This window comes from Physeter macrocephalus, chromosome 9 (assembly GCF_002837175.3).
Source record: "Physeter macrocephalus isolate SW-GA chromosome 9, ASM283717v5, whole genome shotgun sequence".
In the NCBI taxonomy this organism is placed as follows: domain Eukaryota; kingdom Metazoa; phylum Chordata; class Mammalia; order Artiodactyla; family Physeteridae; genus Physeter; species Physeter macrocephalus.
In genome coordinates, this window is record NC_041222.1 from 10,999,917 (window position 1) to 11,016,948 (window position 17,032).

At 46.3% G+C, this 17,032-nt stretch overlaps 1 protein-coding gene across 1 annotated transcript; it reads right to left on the reverse strand.

Moving 5' to 3' along the window:
- Window positions 1–14,934: 14,934 nt before the first annotated feature.
- Window positions 14,935–16,248, reverse strand: LOC112065499 (zinc finger protein 211-like). The gene is made up of 2 exons (XM_028494291.1): window positions 15,303–16,248; window positions 14,935–15,197 (listed from the first exon to the last, which is right to left on the reverse strand). Exons 1-2 carry the CDS (start codon window positions 16,246–16,248, stop codon window positions 14,935–14,937), a joined length of 1,209 nt encoding a protein of 402 aa, XP_028350092.1.
- Between the last annotated feature and the right edge of the window lie 784 nt (window positions 16,249–17,032).

Sequence of the window (17,032 nt, forward strand, 5' to 3'; positions counted from 1 at the left end):
TTTTTATCTAAAGGTCCACCCACCTAATTTTTTAAACCCTTTTAGGCATCATTCCAACTAAAATGCATTTACCAAGTTTGGACCCCGCCCATTACCCAACCCAGAGCCTGGGATTGAAAAACACAGGAAAAAAATAATAGCAAGTGTTCATGGGAATCTGCTCTGGGCCAGGCACACTCTTGCAGGCAGCATATCATTTGTCCTTGTGCAACCAAACAAGGTAAACCTTGCCATTATCCCCATTTAATTGATGAGGAAATGGATGCTTCAAGGTATTAAGTAACTGTCCTCAGGTGACACCTGATCTAGCAGAGACAGCTGGAGGAACTGAACCCAAGGACTCTCACTCCTCTGGTCCTTTGAGAGACAGAGCCTGCTTCCATGAGCTCACTGACATGTGATGGAGAAAACATCCTCCTGTCACACCACAGCTGTTTGTTTGTGCCAGGGACTTGGTGAAGGTAAGCCAGGCAGACAGCCCCAGCTCCTACCCTGGGGGAGGTGACAACATAGGAAAAAAAATTTTTAATACTAATTTCATTCCGTGAATATGAAATATCCAGAATAGGTAAATCCATAGATACAGAAAACAGATTAGTGGTTGCCAGGGGCTGGGGGTAGGGAGAATGGGGAGTGACTGCTTAAAGTGTGTAGCGTTTCCTTTTGAGATGATGAAAATGTTTAGAACTAGACAGCAGTGATGGTTGAGCAATACTGTGAACGTACTAAACGTCACTAATGGTAAATATTATGTGATGTGTATTTCATCTCAATAAAAATAAAACTAACTGTACAAGTGTGTATCATTGCAGTAAGTGCTGTAGAGAAAGTGTTCAGGGAGCTATCCGGCCACAGGACAGAGAGGCTTGCCTTAGTCTGGGGATCAGGGATGCTTCTCAGAGGAAGCCCCATTACGACCCCCCAGTCACAAGTGCCTCAGTGGGGACTCGGCAGAGGTCAAGCCCCCGCAGAGTGTGCCCTCATGAGTGCTGCGAACCTCCCTCACAGCAGTGACCACAATGCATAGTGATACACCCATCTGATGGAGGCCTTGTTACTGACTCTTCTGCCCACTGGAAAGCAGGCTTATCCATTCATTCAGTCACCAGGTAAATTTTGAGCACAGAGGCCATGCAGACACTGTGGTGAAAACGACGACAGAGTCCCTGCCTTTGGTGGGGCTTAGCACTAAGAGGGGAAGGGACGACGGGCAAGCAAATCAGTGTAAGCAGAGATGGTGATGGGGACTAAGCAAAGGGAACGAAATGAGGCCACGAGAGAAAGAAGGGGGAGCCACTGTGGACGTGGCAAAGGGCTGGAATCAGCTTCCCTGGGAACTAAGATGTGAAGGAAAAGGAGCCAGCTGTGCACAGAGCAGGGAGAAGAGGCTCCAGGCACAGAGAACAGCAGGGACAAACGTTTGGAGGCTCAAGAGTGTTTTGACACATTAGGGTGATGAACAGGAGGCTACCAGGGATGGACCACAGGAGAGGAAGTCCATCAGCATGGTGGGTGTCTGTCTTTTCCCTGCTGGGAACGGAGCATCTGGCACAGTGCCTAGCAGGCAGTGTGCTTGTACTGGGAGGGATGGGGGTTGAGAAGCTGCTCCTGGGAACCATAAGGTCCGGGTTCTAGTCCCAGCTCTCTGCCCACTTGCATTATGACCTCAGGCAAATCCCTGCACCTCTTTGGACCTCAGTTTCGTCATCTGTAAAATGGTGGGTGAGGGCCCCATGATCTAGCAGAGGTTGCCACCTCTCTGATTCTGCTTCTATGTTCACATGGCCTCTGCCAACAACCTATGCACAAGCCATGGTTTCCTGAAAAAGAGAGGATGGGAGCAGAGAGGAGAAACAGAAGCCCTCACCACCCACTATGAAGTGAGCTCCCGGAACCCCCTCAGCCCCGTTCCTGCTGGAGGAGGTCAGGAAGCCAGCAAGGTGCATCCTCTGTCCCTCCCTGGGCCCCCAACCCTCCTCCTCCGCCAGACTCACAGACTCCAGAATTGGAAGAGGGGACTGTAGGGGGAATGTGCACCTCCTTCCCTGCCACTCCCAGGGACGGAGGCGCACATTTTGCCAGACATCTTGCCTGATAGAAAGTTCTTTCACTGAGTTGAAATCTGCTTCTTGGAGAGTCTACCCTCAGCCTTTATTCTACTCCAGAGAACCCTCCATTTCTCCAGAAGAAAGCACAGAACTTGGGATCACAAACTTGTATCTGCGACAGACCTTGAAACCTTGAATGACCTGTTTCTCTGTGCCATGTAAGATAAAGATGATGTTGTTCTTATGATGATGTCATATGATGACATTAGATAATGCCTATTGAAAGTTTACTGTATACCAGACAATGTTCTAAGCACTTTGCTTAGAAATAATTCACTTAATTATCAAAAACAACACCATACGATAGGTACTATTATCCCCCATTATACAGAGTAGGAGACTGAGGTTCAGAGATGCTAGGTAACCAGCCCAAGGTCACACATCATGGATATGATAAAAACTAGACAGAATAATAGTGTCTGTTTCTCCAAGTCATTGCTAGAACTAAATGAGATTAACATAGCTAAACTTACCGAGCCCTTACTTTGCTAAGCACTTGTGGTACGCAGAATAATGGCCCTTCAAAGATGTCCTGCCTTAATCCCTAGAACCTGTGACTATATCATCTTACATGGCAAAAGGGACTTTGCAGATGTGTTTAAGTTAAGGACCTTGAGGTGGGAAAATTATCCTGGACTATCTGGGTCTAAACTGTATTATCAGTCTAATCACATGGGTCCTTGAAAGCCAAGAACATTTCCCAGCTGAAGTCAGAGGGAGATGTAACCATGGAAGAATAGGTGCTCAATAAATGGAATCTCCCCTCCCCGCTTTCCTTACAACAATCTTTTGAGTTTCACTTTTAATGCTTTGTCATCTCCACTGGAAATCACTTCTTGGAAGCCTCACCAGCAGCCCAGGCCCATCCACAGAGACTCTAAAGTCACTGGTCTGGGGTGCAGCCAGAACACTGACATTTTATAAAACTGCCCAGATATTCTAACGGTCAGCCAAGTTTGCGAACCATAGGTCTGCAGCAATATCATCCAAGACACAGATTGTTGACTTCCATTCCAGTCCTGACGAGATGCACGGAAATAAGACACAGACAAAGGCTTCCCCCAAATGCATTAATGAGCAAAAAGGCTTTGTGACATATCCTCTCTCTCTCCCTCTCCCTCTCCCTCTCCCTCTCTCTCTCTCTCTCTTTCCCCCAGCCTTAGACAATACCTCTTGGAGTCAGCAATTCCCAATTACAAGTGTCAAATTACTGAAGCCCTGTCCTTAGTAAGCAACAGGACCGTGCACTTTTACTGTCACAGCATCTTCCATATGAGGCTCCTTACCCTTTCCTTCCACACCTGTTACCCCATTGCTGGCTCAAGGCACCCATGTTTGCATTTTACAGACCAAAATACCTGGACTCAGAGTGACAAATGCTTTAGAAAAGCACAAGTGATGCTAGAAATCAGGTCTCAACTCCAAAGCCTGCCTTTTTCAGTCCACTGATGTCTTTAGATCAAGCTCCCTACCTCTCTGAGCCTCAGTCTGTCTGTCAAACAGAGGCTGTTGACAGTACCTCGAGGTTAGAAGAGAGCAAATGCACACCAAGAGCTTGCAAGTAAGTGGGACCAGCACTTGGCTTTGCTGCTCCACCCAAAGCCTAGCTCTACACGGAGGGGGCTCTTCCCCAGATGGAGCACAAGAGCAGCTCTACAGAGCAACAAAAAGATGTGTATGGTTTTACTGCAGTTGGTTCCCAAACTTTAATGTGAGTCAGAATCCCCTGGAGGGCTTGTTAAAGCGCAGATTGCCGGGTCCACCCACAGGTTTTCTGATTCAACAGATCCAGGGCAGAGCCAGAGAATCTGCATTTCTGACAATTCCTGGGTGATGGGGCTGCTGGTTCTATTCTAGGGACCACACGTTATTGAAGGCCCTTTGAGGACATCGAGGAGGGAGTCTGACAGCTCCTCTCACACACAAAACTTCCTTAAACTCCTCCTTCAACATTTCTCCCTCTCTGCCGAGTTCTCTCCTTTGTGAACCTGCTCAAATCTCTGCCCTCTTTCCCACTCGTTCTCACTGTGCTCAAATCCTAGAACTTGACAGACACTCTTTTCCCTTCCCCAGCCCCTCAAGTAGAGAAGCCTGGCCCTGGAGGCTTCCACCTTGCTCCTCTCCACACCCCAACAAGCAATGCCAACCAAGGGTGCTCCTTGCAAAACAGATGAGGGATAACCAGGGCCAGCAGTGTTACTTTCATCAGTTTTGTCCTCACATACAATATCACCTTTAAGTCAATTAAAATGTGTGATGCACATACTGTGTGTCAGACACTCACTGTGGATCCAGTAGTGGACAGGAGGGCCCACTCCTGCCCTTGGTGAACTCACAGTACAATGGGGTAGGGGAAGGCGCAGGTAGAGACCACTACAAGGAAGGAGCGATTGCAATGTTGTGGCCATTTCTATGGTAGGATCTGTGGGAGCCCAGAAGCCAGGATCAAATCAGGGTGGGCTTCTCAGGGGAGGTGGTATTTAAGGTGACACCTGAAAGATGAGTAGGAATTGATCAAAGAGGCAGGAGGAGAAGTTTCCAAGCAAAGGGAGACACATGTACAAAGGCCTAGAAGCAAGAGAGAAGGACAGAATATTCAAGTTACTAAATCCACCCAAAGAGGAGGAGATGAGCCGTCTGTGTGGAAGAGAAGAATGTGTGTGTGAAGAGCTTGATTTCCAAAGCCCCAGGGAGGATGATCTGCAGTCAGTGGACTGGGTTCTGTTTGGGGGACGATAATAAACCAAACAGGGTCAATCGCGTATGGTGTCGAGCAAAGGGAAGGACAAGGGGGACAGGTTGGCACAGACATCAAGACCACCCTCGATGGATATGTGCCCCCTCCTCACCCCCCTGGGGATGGGGGCCAGCGGAGGCTTTAGACACACAGACCTGCCAGTCTTCCCAGCAGCCCCAGGAGGGGGCTTTGTGAGCAAAACCTTCTATGCTTCCTGGAAAAGGAGACTGAGGCACCAGGAGGTCACACAACCTGTCCTAGGTCACACCGCAGACAACTGATGGAGGTGAGATTTGAATCTACGCAGGCTAGCCCGGGGGTGTGTTCTCTCAGCCACTGTGCCTTATTGGCTCAAGAGAAGAAAAACACAGGCACACTTTCTCCCTCTCCTTGCTCCAATGCCAGCATGACCAGGAAACTTCTGAAAGCATGACCATGGGGAACAGAACACCCCTCCAAGCCCCCAGAGCAGTCCAGACCACATGGGGCTGTGTTCTCATTGGAACTGACCCCTTGGCATCAGGGGGGCACCATATGTGCATCATTCTTTCTGAGTTGCCTGGTGTCACTCCGAGTGCTGAAGCCAGGCAAAACTAGGTTCACATTCTACTTCTAGTCCCTATGAGCTGCGTTCTCCTGGGCAAGTCAGGGAACCTTCTTCATGAGCTTCCACGTCCCCATCTGTAAAGTGAAGACATACCACGCTCACCCCGGGGGGCTGCTGTGGAAAGGAAGCAAGACGGTGTGTGTACAGCACCGGGCATGTGCCCAGCACAGAGCCAGAGCCCAGCCACGGGCAGCCGGGTGGTTTTCATTCTCAGTGGGCTGACCCAGGGGTGTCTGAACGCAGAGCTGAGGGCCGCCTGTCCCCACCATGGAGACGTACCAGGATAACTGCCACTTTGTGGGCACCAGGCAGGTTGTCTGCCGTCTCTCAGGCAACCACATGAGGCCTATTCCCCTCTCACTCCTGCCTCCTTCAGGCTCCCCGTTTCCCATAATGCCGGTGAGAACTTCGTAAGATCAGTTGTATTAGTTTGCCATAACAAAGTACCACAGACTGGATGGCTTAAACAACAGAATTGTATTTCCTTACAGTTCCGGAGGCCACAAGTCCAAGATCAAGATTTGGTAAGTTGGTTTCTTCTGAGACCTCTCTCCTTGGCTTGCAGATGGTGTTCTTCTCCCTGTGTCTTCACGTGGTCTTCTCTCTGTGTATGTCTAAGTCATAATGTCCTCTTTTTACAAAAATACCAGTCATACTGAATTACAGTCCACCCTGATGACCTCATTTAAATTAATTATCTCTTTAAAGACCCTATTTTCAAATATAGTCATAATCTGAGGTTCCGGGGGTTAGGACTTTAACACATGAATTGCATGGGGGACACAACTCAGCCCAGAGCATCAGTTATATAATGCATCTGGGGCAGTGCTTAGCATACAGGAAGCACTCAGTAAGTGGTACCAAAGGTGAGGGTGATGATGGAGATAATGACTCTCTCCAGATTGGGAACTACTGCAACAGGATGACAAGCCATCAGTGGCCTTCGGGAAGTCCCTTCAGGTCAGTGGGAAGGCCTGGATTTAGAAGGCCATGAACCTGATGAATTCACACATCCACTGACTTTGGAGTCAGAGCCATGCGGGTTTAGAGCCTCACGATAACACTCATCAGCTGGAGACTCTGAGCAAACCCACTAGGTAAGCCTCACCTTCCCTCACCTTCCCTCACCTATCAAGGTAACAACTGCCGAGGACTCAGCAGTGAGAGGTGCCCAATGCATGCTCTTTCCTCCATCTGTGAGCAGGAAGACCAGGTTTCAAGTGGCAGTTGGGCCATCTACCAGTGATGACCTTAGGCAAGCCGCTCCCGGGGGCTCAGACTCTTCAGCTCTTGCCTGCAAATGACAATCCCAACTTCACGGGTTGTCATAAGGCAGGAATGAATCAAGGTATGTGAAAGCGCTTTGTCACCTGCAGAGCATCCTGTACAGGTGAACTGTCAGCCCCCTTTCAAGACACAAATCTTCAAAGGTCTTCGTGAGAGGATGCTCACACCCACACACCCGATTCCAAGAAAAACACAAGAGGTGGGTACCGTGTGGTTTCATCCTTCATGACTCACAGAGGCCACTCCTGCCGGGTATTTAAATTCTGTGGCTAAAGGAGCTGTGCTTTTTGACTATTCAACTGAGTTTACTAACCACTCCCTAAGGCTGCAACCCACACCCACTCTTCTCTGGTCCAGAGGGAGGGAGTGGAAGGCCAGCGTGACTTGGAAATTTATTCCAAGGCTGTGAGATTCTTTCTGGGGGGCAGGTACTAAACATGTAAACAGGGAAGTCAGGAGGGGGCATGAATTTTCTGGTCAGTAGGAGAGGAGAGGATTCCCATCCCCAACAGCAGGAGATCCAAGCAGAAAAGTCCAGGAGGTAGCAGGAGATGCTATGTGGGAGTGAGGAAAGAAATAATAAACGGAGATGTTACCTACAGTGAGGCTAAAATTGCAGATATGACAGCCAAAGAATAGAAGAGAGAAAAGAAAAGAAGAAGAGTGAGAACAGGAGAAAAGGAGGGGAAAGAGAGTGAGTAAAGGGCAAAGCCTCAAAGAATGCCAACATTTAGGATCTTAGGAAGAAAAGGAGCTAAAGGGTTAGACAGATGAAGCCATCAGAGATAAGGAAAAGGGCAGATCCATGAAGGATTGGGAGGTGTCCTAGTGCAGAACAAAAGACAATAGACTGGGAGTCTTAAACAACACAATTTTTTTTTCTCACAGTTCTAGAAGCTGGAAGTCTGAGATCAGGATGCCAGCATGGCTGGGTTCTGCTGAGGACTCTCTCCTTGGCTTGCAGACAGCCACCTTCTAGCTGTATCCCCATGTGGTACAGAAAGAGAGCTAGTTATCTGTATTTCTTCTTATAGGGACACTAAGCCTATTGGATCAGGGCCCCACCCTTATGACTTCATTTAACCTTAAGTACTTCCCTAAAGGTCCTTTCCCCAAATACAGTCACACTGGGGGTTAGGGCTTCAACATGTGAATTTGAGGGGAGCTGGTATACGATTCAGTCCATAGTAAGAGGGCAGAGGGGACATGAAAGAGGGAAGACAGCAGCCCAGTTGTGAGGTGGGGGTATACTGGCCTCACACTGGGCCTAGAAAACACACTGCCCAGAGTCTCCATCTGGTAGCGAGAACCCTGTGTCCAGACCTGCCTCTGCCCCACTGGAGGTGGATTGGACAAGCCCCTTCCCCTGTCTGGACTCAGTTTCCCTATGTCTACAGCACAGGAGGGGATGCTATTCTCCAAGATCCCCTGGGTACTGTCAGGTTCTCAATGCAGAGGGTGAATGCCCCTGGGACTCAAAGAAGAATCACATATTTTTCAACAGGTCCATTCAAGGCAAAAAGAAGCGATGGGAAGTAACACAAAGTCAGCGGATTGAGACCCTCCCTTAAGAGCAAGGGACCCTGACTCAGCTGGCACAGAAGCAACACTAGAAGTTGCCTCCAGCAGGCTTTGTGTTTTAAGAAAAGTAAGAAAAGACGGAGGGTGCTGCATGTCCCTCACCCACCCAACTCCATCTCACTCTAAAATAAGAACTTGAGTAGTGTTTAACTTTAGATTAAATTTGAGAGCCATTATCTTAAAAGAGCTGACTCCCTGGGCTTCCCTGGTGGCGCAGTGGTTGAGAGTCCTTGGGTTTGTGCCCCGGTCCGGGAAGATCCCGCATGCCGCGGAGCGGCTGGGCCCGTGAGCCATGGCCGCTGAGCCCGCGCGTCCGGAGCCTGTGCTCCGCAACGGGAGAGGCCACAACAGTGAGAGGCCCACGTACCGCAAAAAAAAAAAAAAGCTGACTCCCATTTCTTTGCCTGTTTAACTGAGGAAAACTGTTTCGTGATGTGACTCTGTGGGTCTCAGATTGTCACTCACCCAGCAGGGTCTGTCTTGGAGCCCATGACTATAGGCCCAGGCCATGGAAGGGCTCCCAGCAATAAGAAAGACAGGGTAGGAAGAGCTGAAGTTGGGAGAAGCATGAAGGGCAGGAGGAGCACAGAGGGTGTTATTTACTTGAGCCTGGGGGTTGGCTCAAGGGAGAGGTCTGGGAGGCTTCCTGGAGGAGGTGATTTCTGAGGTGGGAACTGGAGGAGGAGTTCCACAGGTAAGGATATGGGGGAAAGGGCAGCATTCTAAGCAAAATCCTAGGAGTGAGATCAAATCAAATGCATTCCAACCAGGTTTAGGAAGCAAGATGGGACAGGCTGGTAGAGCAAGAACACGAAGATCCTAGAAGGCTGTGGTAAAGAGTAGGCTCCTTCCTGAGGGTAATGGAAAGCCAGTGAAGGATCTGAGCAGGAGAGTGACTTGATCCGACTTGGTTTGTTCATCCCTTTGTATGTTTTGAGGAAGTAGAACTGGACCTTGGATAAAGAAAATATGCTCATGGTGTTCATCATTCACCTTGACAAGTGCCCTTCTTCTTTTTCTCCCTTTGATTTACTTTTTGTTGAGGCAGTGGAATTTTACAGTTCAGTTTCCCCAAGCCTTCAAGGCACACATAAAATGAGGTTACAACAGTTGTTTTATAGAACAGAATGAAGAGCAAAAATTACCTATCTCATTTTATAAAGCTATTATAACCCTGATGCTTAAACCTGATAGGGAGGGCTTCCCTGGTGGCGCAGTGGTTGCGCGTCCGCCTGCCGATGCAGGGGAACCGGGTTCGCGCCCCGGTCCGGGAGGATCCCACGTGCCGCGGAGCGGCTGGGCCCGTGAGCCGTGGCCGCTGAGCCTGCGCGTCCGGAGCCTGTGCTCCGCAACGGGAGAGGCCACAGCAGTGAGAGGCCCGCATACCACAAAAAAAAAAAAAAAAAAACCTGATAGGGATGGTGCCATAAAATAAAAGACAAATTTAAATATGGCCACAGTATTTTTTAAATCTTATATAAAGTGCCGTCAATTTGAATTCAGCAAGCAATGTGTAAAATACATCATGCTCAAGTATTACAAGAATATTCCTTCAATCTGTTAATGCACTATACTTGTTATGGACTGACTTGTGTCCCCCTAAATTTACATGTTCAAGTCCTGACTCCTAGTATCTCAGAATGTGACTGTATTTAGAAATAGGGTCTTTAAAGAGATAATTCAGTTAAAATGAGGTCATTAGGGTGGGCCTTAATCCAATAGGACTGGTGTCTTTATAGGAAGAGGAAATTTGGACAAAGGTACAGAGGGAAGAGACTGTGAAGACACAGGGAGAACATGGCCATCTATAAGCCCAAAAGGGAGGCCTCAGGAGAAACTAACCCTACTGACACCTTAAACTTGGACTTCTGGCCTCCAGAACTGTGAGAAAATAAATTCCTGTTGTCTAAGACACCCAATCAGTGGTACTTTGTTATGGAGCGCTAGCAAACTAATACAATGCCACAGAAAAAGAATAAAATAGAAAATCCATATAAACATATCAGTAAAGGTGATAAAAGCAGTTGTTAAAATTAACCTTTTTAAAAAAAATTTTTGAAGGGTAACATACCTACAGAAAAGCATATAAATCATAAGTGTCAGTCAATGAATTTTTACCAACTAAATATACCTGTGTAATCAGCACTTGCACCAGGAAACAAGCATCCCAGAGTCCTCCTCATGTCCCCTTCAAGACCAACAGGCCTGGGACTTCCCTGGCAGTCCAGTGGTTAAGACTCTGTGCTTCCACTGCAGGGGACATGGGTTCGATCCCTGGAGGGGGAACTAAGATCTCACATGCCGTGTGGCGTGGCCAAAAAATAATAACAAATAAATAAATAAATAAATAACTTTAAAAAAAAAAAAAAAGACCAATAGGCCTGTTATGGTCTGAACTGTTCTCTCCCCACCACAAATTCATATGTCTAAGCCTTATCCTCCAATGTTATTGTATTTGGAAATGGGACCTTGAAGAAGGTAATTAATGTTAAATAAGGTCATAAAGTGGGGCCCTAATCCCATAGAACCGGTGTCCTTGTAAGAAGAGGAAGAGACAGCAGGGAGGCATGCAGAAAGAGAAAAGGACACGTGAGGACGCAGCCATGTGCAAGCCAAGGAGAGAGGCCTCAGGAGCAACAAACCTGCCAACACCTTGATCTTAGACGTCCAGCCTCCAGACCTGTGGGAAAATAAACTTCTGTTGTTTAATCCACCCTGTCTGTGGTGTTTTATTATGGCAGCCTAAGCAGACTAATACAACACTTCTCTCCTGGTTTTATTCCTTTTTATTACCCCCCCCAACACGCATGATATATATCAAACTCCTTAAAATAATTACCTACCGGGCCTTGAGGAGGAGGGTAACAAAAAGAATAGCATCTGGCACACAATATCATAGTACTGAGTTGAACAAAGCTAGACAGAGAACGAATTTAGGTAAATTTAAAACACAGATGTGCATGTTCTGGTAAAATCTGTATGTGCACTTGTTTTAATTTTATCTAAGTGGCACGTGCAAAAACATCATTCAAAGCTGTGTGCCAGACACGGTTCTACTTTATTTCATTTAATTCTTACAATCGTTTAAAATCTATCCACGGTGCCGTACATATATCCAGTCTGTGGATTCTGACTGATGCATCGTATTTTATCATGTGCCTATACCATATTTTATTTTTCTGTTTCCCCAGTGTACCCTAAGGACCTCCCAATCACCTTGCTACCAAAAGCAATGCTGTGATGAACATGTCTGAATATGTTTCCTTAGGGACCTATGCAGAAAGCCTTGGATGCTCACCAGATACTGGAGTCCATCGGTATGGATACACTATCTTGACTAAATTCTGCCTGATAACTCTCCAAAGTCACTGCATCAGTCTACACCCCCACCAGTGGTGTGCATGTGTCTCTGGTTCCCCAGATCTCTGTGTAGGCTTGGCATTATCCAATTTTCTCATTTTTGCCAGTCTATTGAGTGTAAATGTTCACTGTTGTGTTAACTCGTACCTCCCATTATTAATGAGTTTGAGCAACCAGCCGCTCCGCGGCACGTGGGATCCTCCCGGACCGGGGCGCGAACCCGGTTCCCCTGCATCGGCAGGCGGACGCGCAACCACTGCGCCACCAGGGAAGCCCTGAGCAACTCTTCATATACTCATGAGCCATCTTGGTTTCTATTGTTGTGGATTGCTTATTTGTACACTTTGTCCAATTTTCCATTGGGTTCCCTGTCTTTTTCTTAACAATTTATAGGACTTCTTGTATATTCAAGGTTTTAGATGTGGCATCTGTATGTGATATCTGTCTATAGGAGAGTTTCTCAACCCCAGCACTACTGATATTTTGTCCTGATAATCCTTCCTTGAGGGGCTGTCCTATGCATTGGAGCATGTTTAACAGCATCCCTGGCCTCTACCCACTAGATGCCAGTAGCACCTCCAGCCCAGTTGTGACAACCAAAAATGTCTCCAGATATTGCCAATGTCCTGGGATGGGGGGCAAAATCACCCCCAGTTGAGAACCACTGGTCTATAGGTTATCCCTCCCACAGGGTTATGGTTATCTAATCCCATTGATTAGAAATCCATAATTTTGATTAAAAATAAATTAATTTTTGATATTATTCTTTGTCTTGGGGGTTTTCTTTGAGAAGACTTCCTCATGTCTAGGTTATAAAAATGTTCCCCTACATTTTCTTCAATCAATCAGTTTTATTGCTTAACCTTTGAGTTTTTAATTTATCTGGAGTCCACTTTTGTGTTCTGGGTAAAGTAGGAATCCAGTTCTCTTCTAATATATGTAATCAGCCAGCTTTCCAAAGCCATCTGCAAGTCAGTGGGACCTTTCCCACTGATCTATGGTGCCATATTTATCATATATCAAGTTCCCATATATGTGTGGTCTGTCTCTGAGCTCTCTGTCCTCTTCCATTGGTTTATTAACCTATCCTTCCATGAGAACCACACAATTCTTCTATTACCATGACTTTTTACTGTTTTTTTTTCTTTGCTCTTGCATAAGTCATTTTAATGTTGAGGATGAATTAACAATGGCAGGAGGAAACTGGCTGGAGGGCTATACTCAAGTATGTCAAAATGTACATTTTAACTAGGTAAAACTTAAGTCAACTATTCATCCAGTAAATGATTTTCAAAATAAAGATGCAAAACCTATCACTTTATAATAATTCTACTATGGTTTATTAGCTACATTCTTAAAATTGCAGCTACTGTACCTGTAATGGTGGCAAAAGAATACAATAGCGGGCTACTGGCAATGCTTCCCAAATGAATGTTCAGTGAAATTATGTCAGCAATTTGACCTTGGCTATGGTTGGAATATTTACAGCATGGAAACCGGCAAACACTACAAACCAGAGATTAATTTATTGTGTAATTGAATGTCTGGACTTAACACTAAGGTAGCATATATTAATAATGCAGATTATTCCTAAACCTGTATAATGTATGTGGCCATTACATTATGCATAGTATAAAACCGAGAAAAAGTTGAGAACATATTCTTTCACTATTCCAAATTACAATTACATTCAGAAAAGAAATCACTCACATTATTGGTGAATGAGAGAAATCTAACAGATGTCTTTGTTGTTTACCTGCTCTCTTTTGTCAAAAAAAGAGAAAATAGCCATATCTCACAAAATAAAAGCAGGCAAAAGATAGGAATAGAAATTTAACCAGACAGGACACACAGGTAAAAAACAGACACATGAAAAACAAAAATTCAACATCAACAATCCTAAGAAAGGGAATTCCCTGGTGGTCCAGTGGTGAGGACTCCAGGCTCCCACACCAGGGGGCATGGGTTAGATTCCTGATCAGAAGAACTAAGATCATGCATGCTGTGTGACACGGTCAAAAAAAAAAATCCTGAAGAAATGCAATTAAAATCATAATTTTTTATGGATGAATTTTAAAGTCTTCATGGGAGGGGTCAGCCTACATTCAATCTTAGCTTTTAAGGTAGGTTGATCAAGTGTGGGTCCCAAGGGGGGGAGGGCAAGTTCTTGCTAATTAACAATCATTTTGGTGAGTTAACATTTTTTCTGGAGGGATGGGAGGAACAGTGAGGCAATGGATCAAGGGCTTAGGAAGAGGATGCTTGGAGACCAGGCCACGTAGGGCCACACTGGACATTCTTAGTCCTTCCGTGTCCCTCACACTGCCCAGAACAGTGAGCAGGTCAACCACATAACTAACAGGGCAACAGGGACATCCTGAGGTGGGTATGTAAAGAAGGACAGGACCTTGGAAACAAATCACTGCATATGGCCGTAGAGCCCGTGTCAAATCTGGGGTGACACCAATGACGCAGTCCAGAGTGCCTGGCTTAGTGCTGTTGTCCCTGTGGAGAACTTCCCAAGCAGGAGGGTGTTTCTGGGAGATGTGCACTTGTGAAAATGAAGCTGGAGACCCTGGTAGTGATGCAGATGTCAGATGTGGGTAGTTCATGGTCAGGTCACAGCAAGTGGAGGCCCTGCTTGGAGAGGCAGGAGAGAGGACAGTGGACAGGTGCAGTGTGTAGAGGAACCACTCTCATCAAAGGCCTGGCATTAGTGAGTCCTTGTGGAAGTCCCTCAACATCTCTGAGCTGGACACCCCTTCTTTCACAAATGGCAATAATAATAACTGAATCACAGCACTGGATTGGTTGGGTAGATAAATGGAGTCAGTCACAGGAAAGTCATCAATATTGGTTCCCAGAGAAAAGATAATCCTGTCCATCAGCATGGGGCTGGGATATGAGCAGGGCTCCTGGTGTGGGGGTCAGGGCACAGTAGTGTCAGGATGGACAAGGTGTTCTTTCAGTCCCCAAACCTGGGGGTGGGGGGCAGGGGAGGAGTGAAGTGACCAGACTCCCGATACCCTGAACCAGGCAACCTGGCATTGAAGCCCAGATCCCTGTCCATTTCTGGGAGATCACAAACAGATGACACATCATCTCTGTGTCTCAGTTTCCTCTCTAGAAAGGGTCCATTAGCTGCACGGGTTCTTCTCACTCTCTTACCACCCGGAACTCCTTCAATGTCACTGCCGGCCATGTTCGCGATATTCATAAGGCCCTTTCTTCAGTGTGAACTCTCTGATGTTTAATCAAGTGGCACCTTTGGGTGAAAGATTTACCACATTCCTTGCACTCAAAAGGCTTTTCTCCAGTGTGGATTTTCCTATGGATGCGGAGGAGCTGTCTTTGCTTAAAGGCTTTCCCACATTCAGTGCACCCATAAGGTCTTTCTCCAGTGTGAACTCTGTGATGATCACAGAGAGAGGATCAACTAGTAAAAGACTGCCCACATTCACTGCACTCATAAAGCCTTTCTCCACTGTGAACTCTCTGATGACGAAGAAGGCTAGAGCTACCAGTAAAACATTTCCCACATTCACTGCACTTATAAGGCTTTTCTCCAGTGTGAATTCTCTGATGATCATGAAGGCTCGACCTAGCAGTAAAGATTTCTCACATTTATTGCACTCATAAACCTGTTCTCCAGTGTGAAATTTCTTATGGGCATTGAGGTGTGCCTTTTGGTTAAAGAATTTCCCACATTCACTGCACTCGAAAGGCCTCACTCCACTGTGAACTCTCCAATGATTACAAAGGTTCGACCTACTCGTAAACGATTTTCCACATTTATTGCACTCATAAGGCTTTTCTCCAGTGTGAACATTCATATGGACACTGAGTTGTTCATTTCGGCTAAAGAATTTCCCACGTTCACTGCACTCAAAAGGTCTTTCTCCACTGTGAATTCTCTGATGATAATAGAGGCCAGAACTAGTAGTAAGAGATTTCCCACTTTCACTGCACTCGTAAGGCTTTTCTCCAGTGTGAACTCTCTGATGTGCAAGGAAATTGGATTTGCGGGCAAAAAATTGTCCACATTGGGCGCATTGATAAGGTTTTTCTCCAGTGTGAACTCTCTGATGTTCAATTAAGTTCCACTTTTGGATGAAAGATTTAGCACATTCCTTGCATTCATAAGGCTTTCCTCCACTGTGGGTTTTCCTATGTGCTCTGAGGTACTTCCTTAGGCTAAAGGATTTCCCACATTCACTGCAATGATAGAGCATTCCTCCACAGTTAACTCTCTGATGTGTAAGGAAATGGGATTTGTGGCTAAAAAATTTTCCACAATGGCTGCATTCATAAGGTCTTTCTCCAGTGTGAACTTGCTCATGCTGAATAAGGTTAGTTCTTTGGGTGAAGGCTTTCCCACATTCTCTGAACTCACAAAACCCTTCAGTAGTGAGGACTCTCTCATCCTGAATAAGTATTTCTGTGTGGCTGGAGGCTTTCTTGCCTTCTCCCCAGCTGTGATGACCTTTTCCACTGTGAAAAATAGCTTCACACTCCTTACTGTTGTTCAGTTTCTTCCTGGTATTAGTGGCCTGTGGCTGAAGTTCCATGTTGGCCAGAGTTGTTCCCAATCTCCATGTAGGTAGAGAGATTCCCTGTTACATGGATTGTGCAGCTTTTGAAAAATGCGGGTCTCCCCATGTCACAGCTGAAGGCTTTCTCTCTAATGTGCTGCTTCTGGTGCTCTTGAAGGTTTGCAGTGAAATAGAACTGTTTCCCACATGCCCCACATGTGTATGATTTCGGCTCCCTATTTGTTCCTTGCTCTTCAGCCAAGTGCAAAATGTCTCTCAAAACTGGGATGCACATCTTACATGGCTGGGCCTTCTCAGGAGATGAACCTCCCCTGGGGGTCCTCATCTGTGACACTCCTGCAGATACACTCTGTTCAGAAGGCGTCTCTTCATCCTCAACTGCAGGAAAAGAACCCAGCATGCATACAACTGCAAAGTTCTCCAGCATGACATCAAGGTACAGGTGTATCTGAACCTCATCAAGAAGACACCATTCCTCCCAGGAGAAGTACACGGCCGCATCCACAAAGGTCACACGGCCCTCATTCCCAACACCGCACAGCAGAGCTATTGACCAGGTCTACAGTCTCAACAACAATTAAAATGTCCGCCACGAAGACACCGGAAGTCCCCCTCCCTCTAATGTGTTTTAATACCTAGAAGATATGTCCCTCCTCTTTTTAAAAGTTGCCTCAGCTATTTTCAGACCTTTATACTTATCAATTTCAGAATAAGTTTGTTAAGTTTCTCAACATATCTATCTGGAATTCTGATTGCAATTGTATCAGATTTACAAATTAATTTGAAGATAGCTGACATG